The sequence below is a fragment of the Dermacentor andersoni genome, chromosome 6 (assembly GCF_023375885.2).
Source record: "Dermacentor andersoni chromosome 6, qqDerAnde1_hic_scaffold, whole genome shotgun sequence".
NCBI lineage: Eukaryota > Metazoa > Arthropoda > Arachnida > Ixodida > Ixodidae > Dermacentor > Dermacentor andersoni.
The window spans coordinates 162,031,503-162,055,261 of NC_092819.1; the positions used below are offsets into that span (position 1 = coordinate 162,031,503).

The 23,759-nt window shown below is 49.6% G+C and overlaps 1 protein-coding gene across 1 annotated transcript in view; it reads right to left on the reverse strand.

Annotated features, from left to right (window-relative positions):
- The window catches only part of LOC140219130 (neprilysin-1-like), a 169,714-nt gene that overhangs the window by 106,967 nt on the left and 38,988 nt on the right, over nucleotides 1-23,759 (reverse strand). The window contains exon 6 of the mRNA XM_072289020.1: nucleotides 19,123-19,325. Coding sequence (XP_072145121.1) covers nucleotides 19,123-19,325 — 203 coding nt within the window. The remainder of the gene's footprint in view (nucleotides 1-19,122; nucleotides 19,326-23,759) is intronic.

Sequence of the window (23,759 nt, forward strand, 5' to 3'; positions counted from 1 at the left end):
AAGATTGGTAACCAGAACAACCCTCTTGCACTAGCGGCCAAGAGAATCGCTCAGACTGGTACCATCATCATCGCCTTTGACGGGCACCGGGTACCGAATTTTGTGAGGCATGGAACGCTCCTGATGAAATGTTCCCTATATCGAAAGCAAGTGGACGTGTGCCACGCCTGTGGAAGACTCGGGCATCGCGCCGATATCTGTCCAACACCGAGCGACGTCGTCTGTCGGGGATGCAGCCTGCCAAATCCCGATGAGCAGCATCAATGCACTCCAAAATGCAAGATCTGTGGCGGTCCGCACCTTACAGCCGGTAAAGAGTGTGCGCATAGATTCAAGACGCCCTACACTGTTCGCCGACGACGCTTCGAGCGTGCCAGGCAGCAAGAGCAGCTCCCCACGCCGTCGATCGTTCAATCCTCCGATCCGCAAACCTCATCCAGCACCAACCTTATGGCAGAAGACGCTTGAGCTCGAGAAGACGCTCTACAAGCAGACGGGCCTCCAGAAGTCGCTCTACCTCAAGATCGCGACTCATATCGCCTTATTCAGCGCGCTCCAGCTGCAGAAACTGCTCCAAGTCCCGTACTGGGAGCGACTGATCCAACAGCTCCCGATCGAAGACCACCAACGGCGGTAAAGGCAAGTCCGCTCAAACGTGGGCGGATAGGGCCCGTGGCAACCGAACCCAGGCGCCCAACTCTGAAGACTCGCACGACCCGCGTCTCACGAACGAGCTCGAAGAGCTTAGGCGTGCCAATGATAGTCTTAGGAAAGAAAACGCTCTGTTCAAGCAGGAAATCAGTCGGCTAGCCACCGAGATAGCGGAAATACGAAGATTGGCGCTCACACAGCCAGCTTCTCAGCCTGCCGCACGCTCTTCGGCCATGGACACAGTGGAGGCCCCTCCCTAGGCGGTTGCAGTGAAGCGTCGTGCCCTGGATGACTCAAGGGGAGACGAGATGGTAGAACTCCTGTCTGATCTCAAGAACGCCATCACCAACATACAGACAGGTCTCTCTCACGTACAAGAAATGATCTCGCACCCTCAGCTGGGCCTGGTCGCCCTCAGCGCTAGAACACTTAGGCTGGAGGGGACCAGCCACGGATCTTTGCCAAGCACATCTACAGCACAAATCCCAATGTTGCACAGCGTCATTGCCTCCCCGACGGAGGGTGCCATTCTGAATGCGGCACATTCGCAATCCATCCCCAAGCCCAAATATGGATAGCGGAACTAACGTCATAACAACGTGGCAGTGGAATTGCGCAGGGTTCGTCAGCAAACGGGCGACCCTGCGACAATACCTAAAAGCGTAAAGGACAAACCCCAAGTAATCGCCTTGCAAGAAGCGATCGCATCATCACCTATCAAGCTCCCCGATTTCCTGACGGTGGCTTCCACTGAAGGAGGAAGGGGGGTCGCTACCCTGGTCTGTAAAAAGTTCACATGCCTTCAGCGAGACCTTGGTCTCGCGGACAATGGGATCGAGTACGTCATGGCCGAACTCCTTGTCGACCCCCCTAAGCAGCGCTTAGGAATAAACAGTATCTTCATACTCAATGTTTACTGCAGACCCAGCGTTCACAGAGCCAGGCCTGGTGGTATTCTCAAGAAGGCCGTGTATTTGGCCGGCTGTCAGCCTCTAGTCGCCATGGGGGATTTTAATGCCCAGCATCAGGCGTGGGGCTATTGTACCAATACGAAGAAGGGTAGAGACATATGGGACGCGGCAACGGGGGAGGATCTTACGCTGATAACCGATAAAGACTTTCCAGCCAGGAGAGGGAACTCGGTGCGCCGAGATACGACTCCGGATGTTACCTTTGTCAAGAACCTGGAAAACGTCAAGTGGACCAACACAGCCATGGACCTTGGTAGCGATCATTGCATCATCGAAGCGGTGATCAAGACTGCCCGTAACAAAACGAGGACCTTTAGGTTCACTGACTGGGACTTGTTCCGAGCCAACCGCTCCGAGCGCGTCCTTAACGATGATATGGACCTAGACCCTTGGTGCGACGAGATAAAGAAGGATGCGGCTAGAGCCACCAGGGAGGTGACAACCAATCTGGAGGTGGACAGGATGGACAGTAGGCTGGCGCATCTATTGGAAGCCAATCAGGCACTGCTCGCGAGATGGAAGACTCAGCGCCATAACAGAAGACTACGCAAGAAAATTTCCGGTATAAACAAGATGATAGAGGCTCATTGCAAGGTACTATGCAAGCAGCAATGGGACGAGCTGTACGACTCGGTGGAGGGCCAGCTCAAGAACGGTAAAAGCTGGGGTCTCCTTAGGCACATATTGCACGATGCTAACACCAAGTCCAATCAGAAGAGAGCTTTGGCGAAAGCTGTCCATTTGGCCACAGACTCGGCTCCAGATGACGCGGTCACAGAACACCTCATAGACAAGTACCTGGCGGCCACGGACGAACCGGTGCCCCCCCCCCTCGTTTCCCGAGTACGAAGGGCGTGACGTACCATCTATGGACGAGGATTTTACCGTGGCTGAGGTCAAGCGGGTTCTCGCATCCCTCAAAGGCAGATCTGCGCCTGGGCCCGACGGGATCACCAACAAAATGCTCAAGCATCTCGACGACAACTCAATCGAGTTTCTTACGCACAAGATGAATGATATCTGGTGCAGCGGTCTCATTCCCAAGAGCTGGAAAGCAGCCTACACAGTACTGATACTGAAGCCAGGTAAGGCGCCGAGCATCGACAATCTACGGCCAATCTCCCTGACGTCGTGTGTTGGGAAAATGGCCGAGTACGCCATGCATAACCGCCTCACTGACCATCTCGAGTCTAACGAATGCTATACACACAACATTATTGGCTTTCGGTCGGGGCTTTCGACTCAGGACGCCATGAGAGTGATCAAGCACCAGATCATTGACTCTACCTCCGCCGACACTAAGGCAATTCTCGGCTTGGATCTGGAAAAGGCTTTTGACAACATATCGCACACCTTTATTCTCAAGAGCCTCACAGAGTGTAACGTCGGCAAACGGACGTACAATTTCGTGCGCTCCTTCCTTTCCTCAAGGTCCACTAGATTCAATATTGACGAGTTTCTGACCCACGAAATCCAGCTGGGGCCAAAGGGGGCGGTGATCTCCCCGACGCTGTTCAACATCTCCCTGATCAACCTGTCGAGGGCCTTGAGCAAAATCCCGAACATTAACCACACGATCTACGCGGATGACATCAGCATCTGGTGCTTCAGCGGATGTGAGGGTCAGGTCGAGGGTGCTTTGCAAGAGGCCATCGATGTGACGGTGCGGTATCTAACCCCACCGGGCTGAGGTGCTCGGCCGCTAAATCTGAGCTCTTGCCCTACAAGAAGAGGCTCAGAGGTGGTTCGCACCGGTTCTGGAAGCCAGCAACAGAGCGCCACATTACATTATTCACCAGTAAGGGCTCCCCAGTACCGCGGGTAGACACTATCAGGGTCCTAGGAACGTTTATCGAGTCGAATGGGGCCAATGGAGCCGCCCTCAAACGCATTTGTTCCAAGACCGAAAGCGCCCTCGGCCTCATCCGAAGAATCGCCAACAGGTACCGCGGAATCAGGGAAGACAATCTGATCCGGATTGTCCACGCCTTCGTGCTATGCCACCTCGCTTATTCAGGGGCTATGCACAACTGGCTCGTATCGGAGCGCAACAAGATCAATGCCCTAATCAGAAGAGTCTTCAAGCTTGCCCTCGGCCTTCCCATCCGAACGCACACACAAGACCTCCTCAATTTGGGAATTCACAACACGTTCGAAGAAATCGTTGAAGCTCAAGAATTTTCCCAGTTTGTCAGACTCTCCGGTACCCCAGCGGGCCGAGCCATACTTGGCAAGCCGGGACGTAACCCCACGGTCGTCAGTCTGGACGCTGTGAAGCTGCCCTGCGACGTAAGATCCAACATTTACATACGCCGGATGCCACGAAATATGCATCCCACCTACAACGAAGGACGAAGACGAGCCAGGGGTAAAGCTCTGCTCGCCAGTGCCCGCTTGAACAAGGACCGAACATGCTTCGTAGACGCTGCTTCGTACGTTCAAGAAGAGACCTTCTGCTTAGTGGTCACCGACTGCGATTCCAAAATCCTTAGCTGCGCTACCATCCGCACTTCTAATTCCAGCGTTGAAGAGCAGGTTGCTATTGCTCTTGCATTGACGGACAGTGTACATGACACGATTTATTCGGATTCCAAGGCCGCTGTCAGGGCCTTTCAGATGGGAAGGGTGGCTCCCCAGGCCCTACATCACTCAAAGTGCCGAAGACATGAAGCATCACTCTTTGGCCTGGTTCCCTGCGCACCTTGGAACCATTGAGGGTGCCTCGATCAACCCCAACGAGGAGGCGCACTCAGCTGCACGAGGTTTGACTGACCCTGCGCTGGGGCAACGCGTCCTCTCCTGGGCGACCCGAGGCTCTCTGCTCCTACAACGCAATCTGCAAATACAATTATCTGTCAAGAAGACTCCTACCTTTGCCGCACTCCTCGCTGTGCAGGGCCCAGGCAGTCACTCTCATACTTCTGCAAACAAGCACTTACCCGAGCCCCTTGGCGCTGCACACTATGTACCCCGAATGGTTCCCAAGCCCGAACTGCCCTTTGTGTGGTGATTATGCGGACTTCGAACATGCCCTGTGGGGCTGCGCCTCTGCCGGTCCCTTTATCACTCAAGAGGAAATGATGAGGCTAATTAGGGCCCAGGATCAGACCTCTCAAATCCTGGCAGTCCAGAGGGCTCGCGAGAGGGCCGTCAGGTTTCACCTGATGGTCCCCAAGTGGGCCTAGCCAGGTGACGTGGAGTTTGCTTACGTCTATAGTGGACCAAATAAAGTTGTTTCACTCACTCACTCACTCACGGGCTCGGAGCGAGTTAATGGGTTGAGGTGGGAGGGGAATAGGCGGAAGATCAGGATTAGGAGGGCAGTGTGCCTGCTGGTCAGCAGCAATGTTGTGAGGGTTCGTGGATTTCTACGCGTTCTTTTTCGAGGTTCAAAAGCTACGTCAGACAACAGCGACAGCGGTAAATAATGTGTGCATGCTCGTCTTCGCGACTCATTGAATCCCAGCAAAGCTGTGCAGTGATAACGGCCCACCTTTCAACAGCACGTGCTTCCGCTCTTTTGCTGCGCAGCTTGGAATTGCCCACGTAACTTCAAGCCCGTACTATCCTCGTGGTAACGGCATGGCGGAGCGTGCAGTGCAGGAGGCGAAAACACTGCTAACTAAGTGTCCTTTCGCAACCCTGGAATTTTACAGCGTCCTGATGGAGTGGCGAAACATGCCAAGGGACGAGCAAGTCGCCCGTTCAAAGGTTTATGGGCCGCCAAACAAGGACGCAGTTGCCGGTTCTCCCCCAGCACCTCGAACCGCAGACTGTGCCACCACAATCCGTTTGCAATCGCCTCCAGGAAATAAAAGACAAGCAGTGGATCTTCTACAACCTGAACGCCAAGCCTCTACCCCATCTTTGCAGCGGGTCTCCAGTATCAGTGTACGGCACCATACGCAGAAAATGGTCGCCAGCTGTGGTTGTCGGCCCTGCAGGCACACCTTGGTCGTACACCCTACTTACAGACAGCGGACAAGAGCTGCGGAGCGCTAGGGATCATCTCAGTTCCATTCAAAGAAATGCAACCTGTGTCGGATCTTGAAGCTACAGTTTCTGCGTAGTCGATATCCCAGCCTGACCACAGGGCAGAGCTACAACCTGAGGACATCCTTCGTAGAAGTGACCGTCGGCGTAGACCGCCACAACGTTACCCCCTGCCAGACAGACCGCAGCATTAGGTCGCTGAGATGCGAATTTGTTATTTTCTTTTTTCCTTTTTGTTTTCGCTTCGAAAAGGAGGAAGATGTAAGTATGCGCACTGTCATGTTAACACGTGCCCTTACGGTACTAAGTGCGCATGCTCATATTTGTACCTGTCCTTATATAAGCAACACCTTGTCTGATAATAAACACACTTTGTTCCCTGGCTCCCGGCCATTCAAACTTTCATCCTGCTGGAGTTTCACCGTTGATCCACACTGCGTTAATGTCATCTCACCGTGAAGTTGCCTATTCGCGTATTCGAAATTCCGCAGGGCCGCTGACGTCACGGCGTCATGGTCTTGTGCGCTCCGCACGCTGGTGCAAGAAAGTGCCGGTTGCAGCTTGAAGAGTGAGAACGGGGCCTAGATGTCCTTCTCGGTCACTACCGGTGGCTTTCGGTAAATGTCGGGCTTGGACGGTTCGGAGAAACATCTTCGCGGCTTCACTTTAGAGCTGGCTGACAGGCTACCCAGTTTTTAACAAGACGTTTGAATTACCACTGACATGTTATAGCCTTGAACGAGTACTGAACTTTATGCAGACCAGTCCTTCGATTGAAGAATGAGCAGTGCTTCATCCACCATGCCTGAATCAGACGCGTGGCGTATTTCCTAGATACTGCAGTGCGAGGTCGAAATCACACACGGTCGCAATTCGGCGGCCATTCGGTGCGTACGTCAACTGTGCTCGGTTTTGCTCATCCTGAAGACTGAGATGTGCATATCTTGAGGTGGAGCATGAGCTCTTACCTGAAGTCTTATGGGGCTTCAGTCCCTGCCGAATTTTTTTTCGGGCTGTCCATGCACAGCCGACCAATACAACCCCCGGCCCGGAAATCATTCTGGATTTTACAGAGAATGTCTTTTTTAGGCTTGAAAAAACATTTCAGCGCGTAGATTGCGAACACTGGCTGGATTTCGCGGCAAAGCCCATGCGCCTGGAGTCACATAACGCAAGGAGGCCCACCAGAGCACAGAGTTTCAAGGTCGTTTTGATGGCGAGCAGGCTCGTCGGGCATCTCGCGCAGGTCACGGAATCTACGTAGCGCATGGATTTCAACTCTGAGACTTTATGGGTGTAAAGTTCTCATAAACTTTCGATGTGCAAGGTGCACTGACATTTCTCAAGTCGTGCTTTATATTTTCAATTCCGAACTTTGTGGGTCTAATGTCGTTAAAAACATTTGACGCCATAGGTGCGTCGATTTTGCTAATGTCGCACATAGGAACATACAACAAGACAAGGCAAATTAACACACAATCACACAAGTTGACAAAGCACGCTGCGCGGTCCGATCAGGCGAAGCGTAGTGGTGGGTCATTTGTGCCGTCATGTCACAGAGAAAAATAATATTTTATTCACCTGTGCCAAAGCATCCATCTCATGACATCCATCTCAGAAAAGGTAACTACGTTCTTCTTTTTTTCTACTTTGACTTTTATTCGCGACGACACATTGAGCTTCTTGAATTTTCTTGTTATCACTACGCGCAATCTGCTGGAACCAGCCAGAGCGCATGCGTTTTTCTCGTGTTGTCCCGACCACTGCGCGGCACACTTCGGTGCGCGTTCGTTTATCCATGGCCGAGTGGATTTTTGCCTGGCAAAGTTGTTGATGCCTTCTGGCTAGCAGATGAGAAAAAGAAACAATGGTCGCTCGCCGCCATTGCTTGGGGACTCGACGTATTGGAACGCGTTCGCTTGAGCGCAACCTCTCCGGAGTCTTGTCTCGCCGGAGTACGATGCGTATGGTTGTCTGTGGACCAAACGTCTCACGTTGTCTTAGATATCATTAGGCAGCCACATTAGGTGCCCAATGTAAGCATTCGATTCTGGCCAACATGCTTTCTTCTGCGTTTTTTTTTTCATTTCGCTGCCCCGACCCACACACAGAAAAAAGGCATTGTTGCAGCGCAGCAAACGGTCGTGTGGTGAAAGACCGATCTTTTAGTTCTTCTTTTGCGGAAAGTAATGGGCCACGGGTCGTTTCAGTTGCCGGATATTATAAAATTATTGCGATAGCAATTACATGGACACTCCAAGCGTATTCCTGCCGCCACCGTCGCCCTCATGTTCCGTATAAAGTGCAAGGGCGATAACATCGTCAGTGCGCTACGCAAGCTCTATGTATAAGTGAAAGGGTGGGGAGGGGTGGCATGGGTGAGGCCGACGGTGGTGGCTCAGCCGTGTGTACGCAAGGGAGAAAAGCGGTGAGGAAGCGTGCTGCCTTCCGTCGCGTGCGATACGTCGGGGGGTGTGATGGGAGGAGCGGCGTGCCTTAGGGTTCGAGGATCTGTCGCTCTGTGACTGCGCCACATGTTTATTTGCCTTGCTTGACGAATTATATGCCGCCACTTTTTCTTTGATACGTAGATTCATTGGAGACTTATACGTATATTTAGATATCTTATTGCGAGGTTTTACGTATACGTGCAGTGAACTTTGTTTCCAGTGACACTTTTTGGCCCTTTATCAAGCTGTATCTTCGCATTTCTAACGTACGAGGGCGAGTGAAATGGGAGTGAGCCAACCAACCCCGCGCAATGATGGTTCTGTTCATTATCTGCGAAGCACGCGCGTAGACTACATGCATCTCTCATTTACAAAAGCGACACGCAGGTGTGAAGATAAAGCCTAATGCTCTTATACACTGGGTTGAAATGGTTGCATAACCTAATGGACACTGCAACAGTTGAACAACGTGATGTAGTGAGGTTTTCGACAGCTGAACGTGTTTCCCAAAAAGAAATTGGTCGCCATATGGCTGCCGTGTACGTTGAACATTGAATTTTATTGGCCACTGTGAAGCTTTAAAGCAACCGGTTCAAAGAAGATAGTGAAAGTTGAAACGACAATCCAAGGTTGAACCAAAGCCACCGTGCAATCACGCCCAACACAATTGCAAAGGTTGATGAGCTGATTAAATAAGAACCGTGGATAAGCATCGATGAACTGGCAGAGCGTCTGAACTTAAGTCACGCTTCGGTTCGCACCATGATTCATTAACATCTCAGTTATCGGCTCTTGTGTGCGCGATGGATGCCCAAGATTTTGAACCTCCGCCAGAAGACGGAGGAATTCGGCGCTGCCTTGACTCATCTGATCTGGTATCACAGTGAAGGTGACGACTTCTTGTCTGCAGTTGTGACTAGGAACAAATCATGGTGCCAATATTATGAGCCTGAAACACGATGGCAAATCTTACAGTGGAAACGTTCGAAATCGACACCCCTAAAGAAAGCAAAGGCTGTCGTTTCCACCGGAAAGGTGTTGTTGACTTTCTTTTTCGATCATTAGGGGTCATTACTGATAGAATTTGTTAATGCTGGAGAAACTATCAATCGTTTCCGATATTGTGAAACGCCGGATCGGCTGCGCATGGAAACAAGAAAAAACGACCTGAAAAATTGAGGAATGGGGTCATTTGCTTCACAACAATGCCCGTGTCCACGTCGCTGATGTGGTTATTACCTAACTAGCAAAATTCACGTGGGAAACGGTGCAGCATCCGCCATACAGCCTAGACCTGTCGCCTTGCGAATTCCTCTTTTTGGGCAAATTGAAAAAAAAAAAGTCAAAGGAACCAGATTCGTGTCGGACGATGGCGCAAAGGAATCAGTTACAGATTTTTTGAAGCAGCAGCCCAAGGAGTTTTATGAGACAGAAACGATGCGACTCTACTAAGTCGGACAAATGCCTAAATGCTCTTGGAGACTAGTTTTAAATAAACTAACCCATATGTCATATATTCACATTGGCTCACATTCATTCAACTCGCCCTCGTATGTTTTGCGGAACGCCTGCTTTTGATATGTGCTCTCTTTTGCGACTATAATTTCGGTGCAATGACAATACACGATCGGTGAAAGCAGCTCCTACGCAATGCATTGAAACAAAGGAGAGGGTCATTGAGATTTTCCCCTGGTAGTTACATATGTACAAAAATGTAAACAGGGTTCTTTATAGGCAAAGTTTCATCAAAATATTTGTCCTCGATCTGTTCATTCAGGCCTATAGGCTTTTCATATCAGCGGCATCCAGTGCATTGCTGGTTTCGAACTAATACAGTTTTAAAGTTAGTGTGATACTTTCTTTGCTTATTAAACAGGCAAGAAACATGGAAGCATTGATACCAGTTATTTCGGACACACTTTTTCGGACATACGAGTGTATTCTTTTATGAAAAGAAAAATACATATTTTACTTGTATTGACAGTGCGTAGCGTTCAAGAAATCGTTTGCAGCATCTTTCGCAATGGCAAAGGTATTGTGCGTCAAAGATATCGTGTTGGCGACAGCGGATATAGCTGTCGCGAAGTTGCGGTGGAAGTGCGGGCTTGGTAGTCTTTAGCACCAGGTTGAACCGTTGTTTCACGACTAGCACCAAAGTGTGCGGCGGTGTTTACTTATCTGGCCATGTTTGGTCACGCTTACGCTGTTGCGCTTTCCACGCCCGTCTGTCGCCGCCATCGCCGAACGCGTCCGGTGAGAAGACTACGGAGTCTCAACTTCTCTTGTTTCTCAGCTAAGAATGCGCAGGAAAACCATTCTTGATACGCGGGCAGAACAGACTCTATTTGTAGCGGCGTTGTCACATCAAATTGTCGGCCTGAGAATGTCCGCGCTGATTGCGTTTACATGTCGTCTTCGTGGTGGGACGGCGTGTACAGCTCTTCGTAGAAAGATGAAACGAAAGCGTCGTGCCGCGGTCATTTCCGTACCGCGATAGCCGTCATTGACGCTTTCGAAGAGCAGCCCCTGTCACGACGGTGGCGGTTGTGGCTGCTTTCGCTCAGTTTAAGTCTGTTCTTTCGTTTTTATTGTGCGCGTCTATGTCGTTGGTCAGCGGTAGCGTGCTCGCAAGCCTTGTTCACAGGTTCCAGCAGAGCGTGGTTTACGCTCCGGTGGTCTACGCTCCTGGAACGCCTTCGGCGCATTATGCCGCATTCAGACTACAGTCGCATCCGATATAAGTTGCGTATTTATTGCAATTTGCGCAACTGCTGGAACGACTGTTTACGCAGCTAGCAACCGCCTGTGTTCACATTGAGCCTTTCGATAAGATATGTTTCTTATGACTGGCCAATCACCGTTCTGGGGCAGCAGCGTTTCACATTTTTCAACATGGCGCCGATCAGCAAGCGGCTGTTAGCGCAGGTCGAGGATCTTCAAGCCCGAAGTTTTCAGGCGCGGGTCATAGAGTATCGGCCTCTGTCGCACTTCTTTAATTTGTAATTCATCGCTGCACAGCAAAGAAGCTTCCGCACTTAGTATCATCACTAGGCACGGGCAGTGTACACAACACAATGAGACCGGAAAACCGCACTGCACTCAGGGACACGGCGCGCGTTCGGCGCAAACCCGGGAAAACGCAGAAGGCGTCGGCAGCAGCAGCAAGGAACAGCGCTGCAACGCCGGATGGCTAGGATGGCGGTCACGCAGAGGCTTCCGAAGCTAGTATCATCACCAGCCACGAGCACGCACAGCGCAATAAGACCGTCAAACCGCATAGACACGCAAAACAACGGTGATACATCGGATTGCTGGGATGACGGTCACCGGATGAAAACGCGGAATCTGGGGAGGCCGGAAGCTCCGTGGCCGGAAGAAGCAAACCGAACCTGCTTCGTGCATTGGCGGCGTCGTAACAGTCGTATCTGTGCCTGTCGTAAAAGTAGCGGGTACTCCAACATTTACACCCAGGCTGGTTGCGATTGTTGCGTACTTTGCGCTCAATGCAACAGTAGTGTGAACAAACTAGTTGCGCTTTTTGGGTTTACGCTTATGATCCGTGCGAACGATCCGTACGTAACGCACGTAGTCTGAACGCGGCATTACGCAGCCGCGTCTTCGCTGCAGTCTTGGGCCGGCGCCGTCAAAGCTGATTGTCCCGGGTGTTGTGGTTCACGGTCGGCAGATGGCGGTAGCTTTGATGCCCTGGGCTGGGCCGTCGATGCCGCGTGGTCATGCATTAGGCTTAACAAGGCCGTACCCTGATGCGAAAAAGCGGGCGTAAAACGGCTAAGAAGCAATGCATTTTTTTTTCGAGGCTTGTCTCGACGTATGGCCAATGCGACGGGGAAGAAGGTGAAACGTGAACAGCGCGCAATAAATCGAAAAGAATCGGAGCGCCAGGAACATACGCACAGTCGCATCCGAACAAGAAGTTTATAAAGAAACCTGCAAAGACCGGGATACGCACTGAACTGTATGAGAATGATTTACGACAATAATCTATTCCAAGTATTCTTAAATTTCAATAACAAGATGGTACTGCGCGTATAAAAAAAGAAACAAGAAATAGCGTGCCATAAGCTAACACATCAAAAATGTTAACTGAACTTACTATAGACACAAGTTCCTTCATTACTCGGGCGATTTTCACCTTCTATGGGAAGCAATAAATGAGATGAGAAATAAGAAGCACTCTACCAAGACGATTTTACTTCAGAAGCCTGCTATGACCGGCAATGATATCACAGACAGGTTTAGCAAACACTTTCCTACCGCAGGCTCTTGCTTGAATGACAACACACAAGTTCTGTGTGATCGCTATAGAGCTACACATTGTTCATCAAGTATATTGCTTTCTCCCAATGACCCGCATGACTTGCATGACCTAATACCATGTTTAAGGGAAAGGTGCGCTGGTGGAACAGATGGCGTTGCAGCGAAGCCGCTAAAGGCTGCCATTTATTACGTGCTTACACGTCTAACGCACATATGTGACCTAATACTTAGAATAGTGGTGTTTCCTGAGAAAATGAAGTTAGCCAATGTAACTGTAGCGAAGGCAGGAGGGTCATTTGATGATCTCAAGGATTGCAGGCTGATCTTCTGTCTTTAAGAATTTTCAAAAAATAAGAAATTTACAGGTTATTTAACAGCATAAAATACGATTGCAAGAGAAGAATATGACTTGCTGTACAACAAGTAAGCAATTGTACATACTGCCTCCGAAAGATATTTATACCCTTTGAATAGTTTTGGACTTCAGCAATTAGCTTGACTGCGTACAACATGATCTCCTCTTGCGGAAAGTTCCTTCCTACGGCATTCGAATTATAGCCTGGAGACTAAACAAAAGTCAACTAACCTCTAGGCTACAATATACAGCAGTAAATGGATTACTATCGAAACGGAAAAATAACTAAGTATGGTGTCCCGAACGGTCTGTTCTTGGGCCAGTTCTATTCCTACTTTACATACACGATATTGTAAACATTTCAAGTCGCACCAATATGATTTTATACGCAGACGACACAAACATCTTTTTTGCAGATGTGGATTTATGTAAATTGAATATTATAGTCAATGCATGGTTGGAGAAAGTAAACAAATTGCTATTAGCAAACAAACTTTCACCAAAAATACGTAAAACGAACTGTTTGGTATGCAACGCAAAACGAGTTTCTTTCATACCCAACCTAATCCTCAGTTTTCTCAATGCCACTAACCAATGCCACTAAACTGATTAAGACATTCTCTTTCTTTAACTGCTAAACGCCAAATTTATTAGGCACTCGTGCATTGACGCCAAACATACTCCTTGTTCATATCGTTACTGACCGACGTAAACAAACCTACCTTTGTTTACCCTACAGAATGATGTGATACGAACCAGTGGCAACCTTCAAATGTATTGAATTATCAGTCCTTATTTCAAAAGCATTAAGATCAGATGTTACCAAAAAAGCAACTGTATATAAGTACTATTTATCCATAAGAATTCCACGTCATAGCCGCACAAGCAAGACTCTGTTTTAAAAGATATGCGGCATTAAACTGGCTACAACAAACTAAGGAAACATCTAAGGAGAGAAGGCCCTGTAATTACAGTGCTCAGTTACTATCCTCTGACATACCAAATCCCCTAAACCAGTACCGTATAATACTCCATATACTAGAATGTGGCGCTTGGCCAATTACATATAAAAAAGAATTTTAAGGAAGTTTTTCTTGCAGAGTTATAAATCGTACCGCTTATATGCAGTGTTCTTTTATCTACGTTTCGGTAATAGTGACATCGTGAGTATCTTGCATGCAAAGGTGTTTTAAATGTGTTTATATTCAACGAATGCTACCTATAAATGGTATTGAAACTAATCTGTATGATGCAGTGCGTATTTTTCGTGACGTATCTGTGTAAGGAAGCTGCGGTTGCTGTTGTGAATAATAAATAAATAATTACATAAATTTTAGCGAAGAAGACAGCGCAACGTCAACGCCTCACTTGAGAACAGATCTCGCGCGTTCCGTGTCCGACGGTTGATAAACAAACCTGTCTGTGTATCGTGCAACGTTCTAGCTGGTTAATTAAACCGCCTTACATTTGCAGCGCAAGTACTCGTCTACATTCTATTGTCACCAAGCGACTTCAGATCGCACATCGACTCTGTATCACGAGATCGATACGGGCGCCTAGGCCCCACTGCGCCAGCGACCTTATCGCGTGTCACGCACACAGCACCGCGCTATTGAAGACCATGAGCGCTATAACGTAAACCTATTCCAAACTTTTCTATTCAAATTCGGCAGTAAGCCCTCCGCCATTGGTCAAAAACTTTTGTGAACCACACCCGCTTGACCTGCCTGTCATACGACGTCACAAAACCGCGAGAACTCACCACGTCAAAGTGACGTGTACGCATTAGAGAGGCAATAATATGCCGAACAAAACTGAGTTTTTTTCTGAATAGCCCCGGGCTGCCCCGTTCCGAGAGGAATAAAATATGGCCGCCGCTGATGGCTCATTCACTGGCTACTCGCACTTGCCGGAGAGCATGGCTTTATTTGCATACAGTAAAGCTTTTTGCGTGGGCGTGTAACGTTTACGAGCAATTTTGGCATGTTTACAACCTCGTTCTGCCAACTATTTTTTGCTGAGGATCCGTTTACAGGCATTCTTAACCTTCCGCTGCATGCCGTCACAATTTTCGACCAGCTACAGCAAGATAAGTGAGGGAACGCGGTCCAATCACAGGCACTGGCACCACCCTCTTCATCCGGTTATCGATTTTCAGTGCGCTGGTTCGGCCCCATTGAATCCCTCTCCACTTAATCGTGCTCCTCGCCTTTCGTCAGCTAATCAGATAACACAAGCCGTTCAGTGTAGGCAATCTTAATTGTTTTTGAAAGAAAATAGGCTTATATAATCGTTGAAATTGTTTTATTGGTCTGTGCAGACAAACTTGCGGGCCACCGCCCGATGCTTGCGTCGGCGGTTCCGCAAATTTGACATCAGGATACTGGAATAAAAACATATTGGAATAGTTTTACGTCATAGAATCCCAAGTCAGCAATATGCTTCAGTGCGGAGTTGTTCAACCTTCTAACAGTCCCGTCTAGTCCTTGTGAATAAGAAGGATGGGTCCAGCCGGTTTTGCATAGACTACCATCGTTCTAACAAGATAACGCGCAGAGACGTATATCCTTTGCCGCGCATTGACGAAGCCCTCGATTATTTGCAAGGCGCAGAAATTTTCCTCACTCGACTTACGTTCCGGCTAATGGCAAGTGGCCATGGCACCAGCCAGTTGCCCAGAAACAGCTTTTGTACCATGAGACGGCCTGTATGAATGTAAAGTTATGCCTCTTGGTCTTGGCAATGTTCCTGCTACTTTTGAACGGATGATGGACTATCTCCTCCGTGGTCTAAAATGGAAGACGTGCTTATGTGACCTTGATGACGTAGTCGTTTTTCTCCTGAGTTCGCCTCTCATGTGTGCCTTCTAGAGCAGGTCTTGCAGTGCTTAACTAACGCAGGCCTCCAACTCAATATAAAGAAATGTCGCTTTGGAGCCAAACAGCTAACGATACTCAGACACGTGGTTTCCAAAGACGGCATTTTACCTGATGCTTCTAAGCTTCGCACTGCCACCGATTTCCCCAAGCCGACGACCCTGAAGCAACATTGAAGCTTCATCGGGCTCTGCTCGTACTTTCGTCATTCTATCAGGGATTTTGCTTCCGTCATTGCTCCCTTAACTCAGCTTCTTCGAGGCGACACCGGCCTTTCCACCTGGTCGCCATCTTGTGACTACGTGTTTACAAGATTGCGCCGTTTGCTCACATCGCCGCCTGTACTGCGCCATTTCGACCGCATGGCTCCCACCGTAGTTCACACGTACGTCAGCGGCGTAGCGCTTGGTGCTGTCCTCGCTCAGCGCAAAACTGGATACGGTGACTACGTGGTAGCTTACGCAAGCAGGACACTAACCAAGGCCGAATGTAATTACTCTGCAACTGAAAAGAAGTGCTCAGCAATCATTTATGCCTTTGGAAAATTTCTACCATACCTGCACGGACGTCCCTTCGATGTCATTACAGACGATTTATAGCGTTGTCGACAGCCACCAGTGTTAGCTGTCGAAACTGGAAGGCCCATAAGGCCGCCATGCCCGCTGGGTTCTCCAGTTACAAGACTTCGACAGGCGCGTTGTCTATCGCTCTGGCCGCCAACACACCGACGCCGACGCTTTCTCTCGCTAACCCACGTCAACTGACACGAATTGCCTTGCTGACATCGACTACGTGTTTTCGTCACCAGCGCTCATCGATATGGCTGTGGAGCAGCGCAAAGATCCGTGGATTGCGTCTCTTTTGGATGGCCTATGTGACTCCCGATTGACTCGACCTTCTCGCGCTCTCCATCGTCAAGCTTCTCACTTTACCGTACGGGATGGACTGCTGTATGGCGGCAACTACGCTTGAAACAATAGCAAGTGGTTGTTCGTCGTCCCTCGTCACCTCCGCGCAGATGTGTGCTCCGCTTTCCATGCAGACCCACAATGCGCCCACGCTGGCCTTTTCAAAACGTACGCCAGCGTATCGGCTTGGGACATACAGTTTTCTTCAAACATACACCCGGTCATGTTCAGAATGCCAACGCCGCAAGTCGCCTGCTCACCGGCTTTGTGGTCCCTTGCAGCCGATGCCGTGCCCTTATCAACCATTCGAACGCGTCGGCTTGGACCTCTACGGCCCTCTGCATTGGACATCTGCTGGGAATCGCAGGATTGCTGTAGCCGTAGATAAGCTTACGCGTTATGCAGAAACAGCTGCTCTACCAGCCACCACAGCGCATGACGTAGCGGCCTTCCTCTTGCAACACTTCGTACTTGGCCATGGTGGGCCCCGGGAATTTCTCAGTGACAGAGTATGTGTCTTCCTTTCCGAGGTTGTTAACTCACTCCTTACTGCATGCCGTACTCTCCATCGCACCACTACTGCCTATCACCCGGAGCCTAACGGCCTGACTGAGCGATTCAATGGCACTTTGGGCGATATGCTATCGATGTACATTGCGTCCGACCACACCAACTGGGGCCTCGTTTTACCATATGTGACCTAAGCATACAACCCCGCTTCACAGGCCATGACAGGCTTTTCCCCATTCTTCCTCGTGTACAGCCGTAAACCTTCCTGCACCTTCGACACGATTCTCCCTTACCGACATGACCCATCGGAGTGCACGCCACTGTCTGAAGCTCCCAGATATGCCGAGGAATGCCGCCAGCTAGCCCTCTCTTTTACAATTGAAGACCAAATGGCAGGAAAAGTTCCGTCGCGATGAAGACCGACCCACCAGCTCCTATCAGACAGAGTGTCTAGTCTGGATCTGGATATCGTCTACCACCCCCCGTCTTTCCTGTAAACTCCCAGCCAAGTACCACGCTCCTTACGCGTCGTGCTCCAGACTTCTCCTGTAAGTTACGTTGTCGAGCCTCTCACGCTGTCCGCTGACTTAAGGCGCCATGGAAGTGAGACGGTGCACGTGCAGCGACTCAAACCTTACTACGACCCGGTCGTCCTCCCCTCACCTTGAATCGCCAGGATGGTGTCTTCTCCGTGGGGAAGTAGTAGCGAAGAATACAGGCGTGTGCTTCAGGCGCATAGTCAACGCCTCATTCGAGAACAGAGCTCGCGTGCTAGGAGCCCGACGCTTGATCAACATACTTGCCTGTGTATTGTGCTACGCTCTGGCTTGTTAATTAAACCACTTTGCAATGTAACTAAGTAAAGAAATTATAAATCTCCGTGCTGCAATGCGTATATGCCTTGAACAGCACAATTACGTCTTAGATCATCTTTCCTTGCCTATCACGTCAAGTTTTGGTGCATCTGCTTGGCCGGTTCCAGCCGACTGTAGCGCACAGATCTTTGAGGCGGCTAAATTCTTGGTTGGGTGGGTCATGTGGGTCACGCAGGGGGGCGGGGGGGGGGGGGGGGCATTTGCTTTTTGCTCTCTGGTCATGCACTACCAGACTTAGCGCAGAACGAAGACCTACATGCGCGTTATCCTGAAGTTAACTCTCACAGAAATGCTATGGAAGAAGAGCTTCGACTACTGCTTGCGTGTAGTTAACAATAGCACTAATCATGTGTTCTGGTACATAGCATTTAGTTCTGTTAAATGCCATGTTACACTGCTATGCGGAGTTACGTCTGTTACACTGACACTCTGTGTTCGTGCATTTCAGGGCACTGTCACATGTGAAGGTAATATATCCAAAAGATGAGAATCCGGACAGCGGCGAGAGGCGGCCAAGACGTCTGAACAACGAGAACCTTTGCTTATTTAACCAGTCATCTTCGATCGTGTTAGCATAATTGTTTATTTTCACTGAGTATTTTTCTAACGTCAGGAGCATTCGGTACATAAAGAGGAAACAATTAAACATTTCACAAAAGAAAAATATTGTATGTTCAGCTCTCAGAGGCAATTCTTTACAGTCCCTACTCTTCTTAGAATAAGGTTATGTTCGCAGAACGATTGCAGAATAGCATGAAGTGCTATTGTTAGTAGTGAATCTGCCAGTACGGAAACTTTGAACGTAAAAAAAAAAGTGCTGAGGACCTCTTATACTTCTGCAGCTTACGGCGACAAAAAAGTTTTTTTTATTTACGTGAATCTTTTCTTGCTTCTATGCTTTACGGTCTTAAACTGCTCTTATTATTTGAATAAGTGCACTGCGTTTTATTATAAGAATAGGTTGTGTTTAATTTTGGGGGGACGTACAGATTGCATCATCCGTTGTGTCGTAAGGGTGTGTTTCTTCCCCTCACTTTTTGGCAATGCAAAGTTGTGTTGCTCGTAAGTTCGGCTTCTAGCCCCGGAAGGCCAGCAGGATGGGCAGATGAAGAAGTAGAGATAGTAGCTTGAAATGTTAATTGCGAGTACGACTGTTCTGTTCAGATCTATTTTCCCCGTCGTGATTTTCACGGCTATTGCGAAATTCATAGTAAAGCGGTGAACAGTGAGCGCTCTGATGGCCTTGGTAACTTACGTAGACGATGTGCTTGCGAGTGTCGTGACTGTCGGGGGCGACCCGAACGGACACGATGGCGCTCAGTCCCAGGTCCCGGATCATGTCGGCCAGCGCGCGCATCACATCCAACTGGAATTGCTCGTGCAGGATGGGCCAGCGGGGGATGCCATATTTGTCCAGGAGATTCTCAAGGGGTTTTGTGCCCTTCGTATTGCGCAAGCCTGCAATAAAGTAAAAGACGGAGTTTTACAGACGCTTTTTACAACATCTGCTAATTAGCAAAATGCTGTCTAGGCATTCTTCGAGACGTATCGTCAACCGTGTGCGCGTGATCAAATCTCCCATGTCCCCATTTATGCCACATTGACTTGATTTCCTTGAATATATCTGACATTTGTCAATGCAGGAGAAGCAGTTTCTTGCGACTTTCTTAGAACCACAACCAAAGAGTGAAACCACACTACCGCACTAACTGTAAGGAATAATTTTCATCGCCAAATTATAAGGTTTTGAACTTACAACGTATAAACAGAAACATTAATTTTGTATTACTTCCGTCTTAACCAATGCACCCTACTTTGTCTATTGGGCGTCGACGCTACAGTTATGTGAAAAAAAATCTGAGTAACTAAAAAAACGAAAGCATATAAAATGTATATATACACGGGCAGAGTCAGTGTAGCTAAAAATGGCTGACCAGCAACAACGCGCAGCAGCCAACGCCTCGCGAACCGCTTCCTTCCTCTTGTTTTATCCTTCCGTAGCCGGAACTCAGGGTGACGAAGCGCAGTATCGGCGCATAGTAGGCGAAGAATTGCGAGCGAAGTATGGTTTTGGCAGCCAAATGTGCCCGATGTCAACAGGCGTCGGACTTGATGAGGACCAAACTGTAATGGGAAAATCTCGTAATTTACGTCGTTAACTTGACGTAGAACTTAATAAGGCCCTGAGTAGCGAGAAATAAGCGTCTGGGAGAGGCCAATCCGACGACACGGTCACCAAAGGAGCACCCAAGCACCTAGGGCGAACTTAACATCGCGATGGCACACATCATAACGCTCTTTCTGTATATGCTGCGAGGCTAATAAACGGGTGACTTGACACGCCATGTGAGCGCGATCGATGACTTCACGAGCGTACTCAGTTGCAACACGTGGTACAGAAGAGAGGATGCTGTCAAACGGCAATGTGGGGTCGCGACCATACAAGTGATAAAATGGTGAATATCCTGCGGTGTCATGTAGGGACGAGGCGAACGCAAACGTCACGTAAGCCAGCGTGGCATCCCAGACGCGATGATCGTTGGAGACGTACATCAACAGCATCTCTGTGATTGTTGGGTTAAGACGTTTCGTAAGACCGTTCGTTTGTGCTGGTAGGCGATGTACAGCTTGTGTTCAGTGGCACAAGAAAGGAGGAGGTCGTCGACAACTCGAGATAAGAACGAGCGGCCGCGGTCTGTAAGTAACTGTCGAGGTGCGCCGTGGTGGAGAATGACGTCGTGGAGGAGAAAATCGGTGACATCTGTTGCGCAACTAGTCGGCAATGGCTTTGTTATCGCGTAGCATGTCGCGTAATCAGTAGCGACGGCGATCCACTTATTTCCTCTAGTTGTCTTAAAAGGGCCAAGCAGGTCACGGCCTACGCTAAAGAAACGTTCAGAGCGAACTTCAATTGGATGGAACCATCCGACAGGTGGCAGGGGAGGTTTCTTCCGTCGCTGACATAATTTGCAGGTTGCGACATACCGACGCACAGAGCGGTAGAGACCCGGCCAGAAGAACCGGCGTCGTAGGCGGTCTTATGCACGCAAAACTCGAAGGTGTCCCGCGGTTGGTGCATCGTGAAGGTGTTCGAAAGTGACGGATCGCAGATGAGAGTAAGGACAAGGAGCAACTCAGGGCCGTCAGGGTTGATATTGCGGCGAAAGGGGATGTCGTCGTGCAGAACGGACCTGCGGCACGTGGCGTCAGTGCTGCAAGATTGCCCTCCGGCGATGACGGACTGTAAGGATTCGTCGTGTTGTTGTTCAGCGCGCATGTCGGTGATGTCAGTAAAAGCCATCACGCAGGTCACCAAATCATGCGTATAAGGTTCAGGGGAACCACGGGATGATGAGAGAGGCAGTCAGCATCCTCGTGCAGACATCCAGACTTACAGATGACAACAAACGAAAATTGCTGGAGCCGCAAAGCCCAGTCACCAAGCCGTCCTGTCGGGTCCCGGAGGGAAGACAGCCAGAAGTGTGCGTGATGGTCTGTAACGACCGAAAACTTGCGGCCGTACAAATATGGCCGGAACGTGGCGACAGCCCAAACTAAAGCCAAGCATTCCCGCTCGGTGATGGAGTAATTTCTCTGGGCAGGTGACAGCAGGTGGCAGGCGTAAGCTATCATGCACTCGGTACCATTCTGTTGTTGGGTGAAAAGAGCCCCGATGCCATGGCCGCTTGCGACAGTGTGGAGTTCGGTCGGGGCAGATGGATCAAATTGGGTAAGTGTGCAAGGAGTGGTCAGGAACCAAATGAGAGCGGCGAACGCGTGAGCCAGCTCCGGGTCCCATGAGAACGGCGTGTTCTCATGGGACCGGCGAAAATACGAACACAGGCCGACGAAGCAGCGCACGTAAGGCGTAGAATGTGGCACAGGAAAACTGCGAACCGTGCGAACTTTTCAGTGATCCGATTGTACACCGGATGCGTTAACGAGGTGTCCCAACACGGTAATCTCACGGTGCCCGAAGTGACATTTCGTGGAGTGGAGTTGGAGGGCGGCTTTTCAGAAGACCGCAAGAATTGCGGTGAGTCGGGAAGGTAACGTGGGCGAAAAAACAATAACGTCGTCAAGGTAGGAAATACAGGTGGTCTATTTGTAACCTCGCAGAAGACAGTCCATTATGTCGCAGGAGCATTGCTTAGGCAGAAGGGCATGACTTTAAACTGATATAAACCATCCGGCATGATGAAGGCCGTCTTCTAGCGGATCATTTCCTCAACTGAATTCTGCCAGTAGCCGGATCGAAGATCGATGGGCGAGAAATATTTAGCTCCGTGCAAGTAGTCCAAGGTGTTATCTATACGTGGTAGTGGGTAGACATCTTTTCGCGTGACCTTATTTAGGTGGCGATAATCGACGCAAGCATGCCAGGTACCATTTTTTTTTCACAAGGACGACAGGCGAAGCCAAAGGGCTGGCTGATGGTTCGATGACCATATAGCAGAGCATTTCGTCCACTTCTGATTGGATGACCTGACGCTGAGCATGCGATACACTATAGGGACGCAGACGAATAGGATTCGTGTCTCCAGTGTTTATACGGACATGAACAACACATGTTGGGCCTAAAGGCCTGCCGCCGAATTTTAGAGATATCATTGTGCGATTCCAGCAGGATACGTATGTCAGTGGCCTGTGGAAAGGTGAGGTCAGGTGCAATTATTTTCGCGAAGTTATCCGTTAAGGAGCCAGAGCTGTGAGCTGCAATTCGCGCTGATAAACCACTCTCGTTATTCAGACTCTCAATGTCAAATTGCGAACTAATAGACAGGCTGGCCAAGAACATGCCGGCCAGAAGCTCTTCAGAGCAGAGGCTGAAATTCAGAAGCGATAGAACGACGTCATTAATATTAAGCGTGGCCAGCGTATGCGGAAACAACGTTCCAGTTGAAAAGCACGTGGACAATGGGGCGAAGCACATATTCACCATTAGCAACCTGTGGCTCGGCGGTCGAAGGGACGTAAGTAACTGCCTTGGGTGACAGACGCCAATCGTGAAGCGAGAACAAGAGCGTTGGGGCGGTGCTCGGAGCATCGGCGAGTTGAGGCACTTCTAATTGCATAGAACACAAGTGGGGCGACTGGTTATACTTATACGCGCAGTATAGATTCCAAGAACACGCCGCCGTCAGCCACATGAAGCACACGAGCAGCTGCTGGAGTGAGGACCTTGTTTAAGCGTCTACATAGGCTAGCACTCCTGACAGATACGTCGGCTCCAGTGTCGACGAGTGCTTGTACTAGTACGCCGTCTATTTTAACATTATTATACTTCTTTTTGTGGCCACATATAAAGGATTTGCCGCAGCAGTAGGCAACGCAGCACCACTTCCGAGGGCTGCATTGCTTAGTATTTGGAAATGGTGCGGCTAAAAGCCACAGGGCACGAAAGGCGACGTGGCTGCGGCGAACGGGAAGATGGGCGACGTGTTTTCGGGGAATGAGTGTCCGCGCGGCGATGGTGAGCGACTCCACCAAGTGTTCCTAGCAGAGTTGTCCGCGCTGTTAGACTCGGCGGTGGGCGAAAGATTGCGGGAATTTCGATAACCATGGCTCAGTTGGTCGGCGTGGGAGGTGTTGAGGGCCACGAGTTGCGATAGTATAAGGCGACATGACCAATGCGGTGACATATGTAACATATTGGCTAGTCGTCCACAGTTCTGCACTCGGTCGCGGTGGGATAACACGGAGAGAAGCGTCGGGGTGAAGCGAAAATGGTGGAAGGGTGTTCGTTGGCTTAGGGGTTGGCGACAGCACAGCCAGAATGTAAACAATTGTTTTCATGTTCCGGCCGAACGATGGCTTGACGAGGTGAACTGAAAAGGGGTAGCGTCAGGGCTACGTGAACAGAAAGCTGCGGGCTCCATCACATCCAGTTCA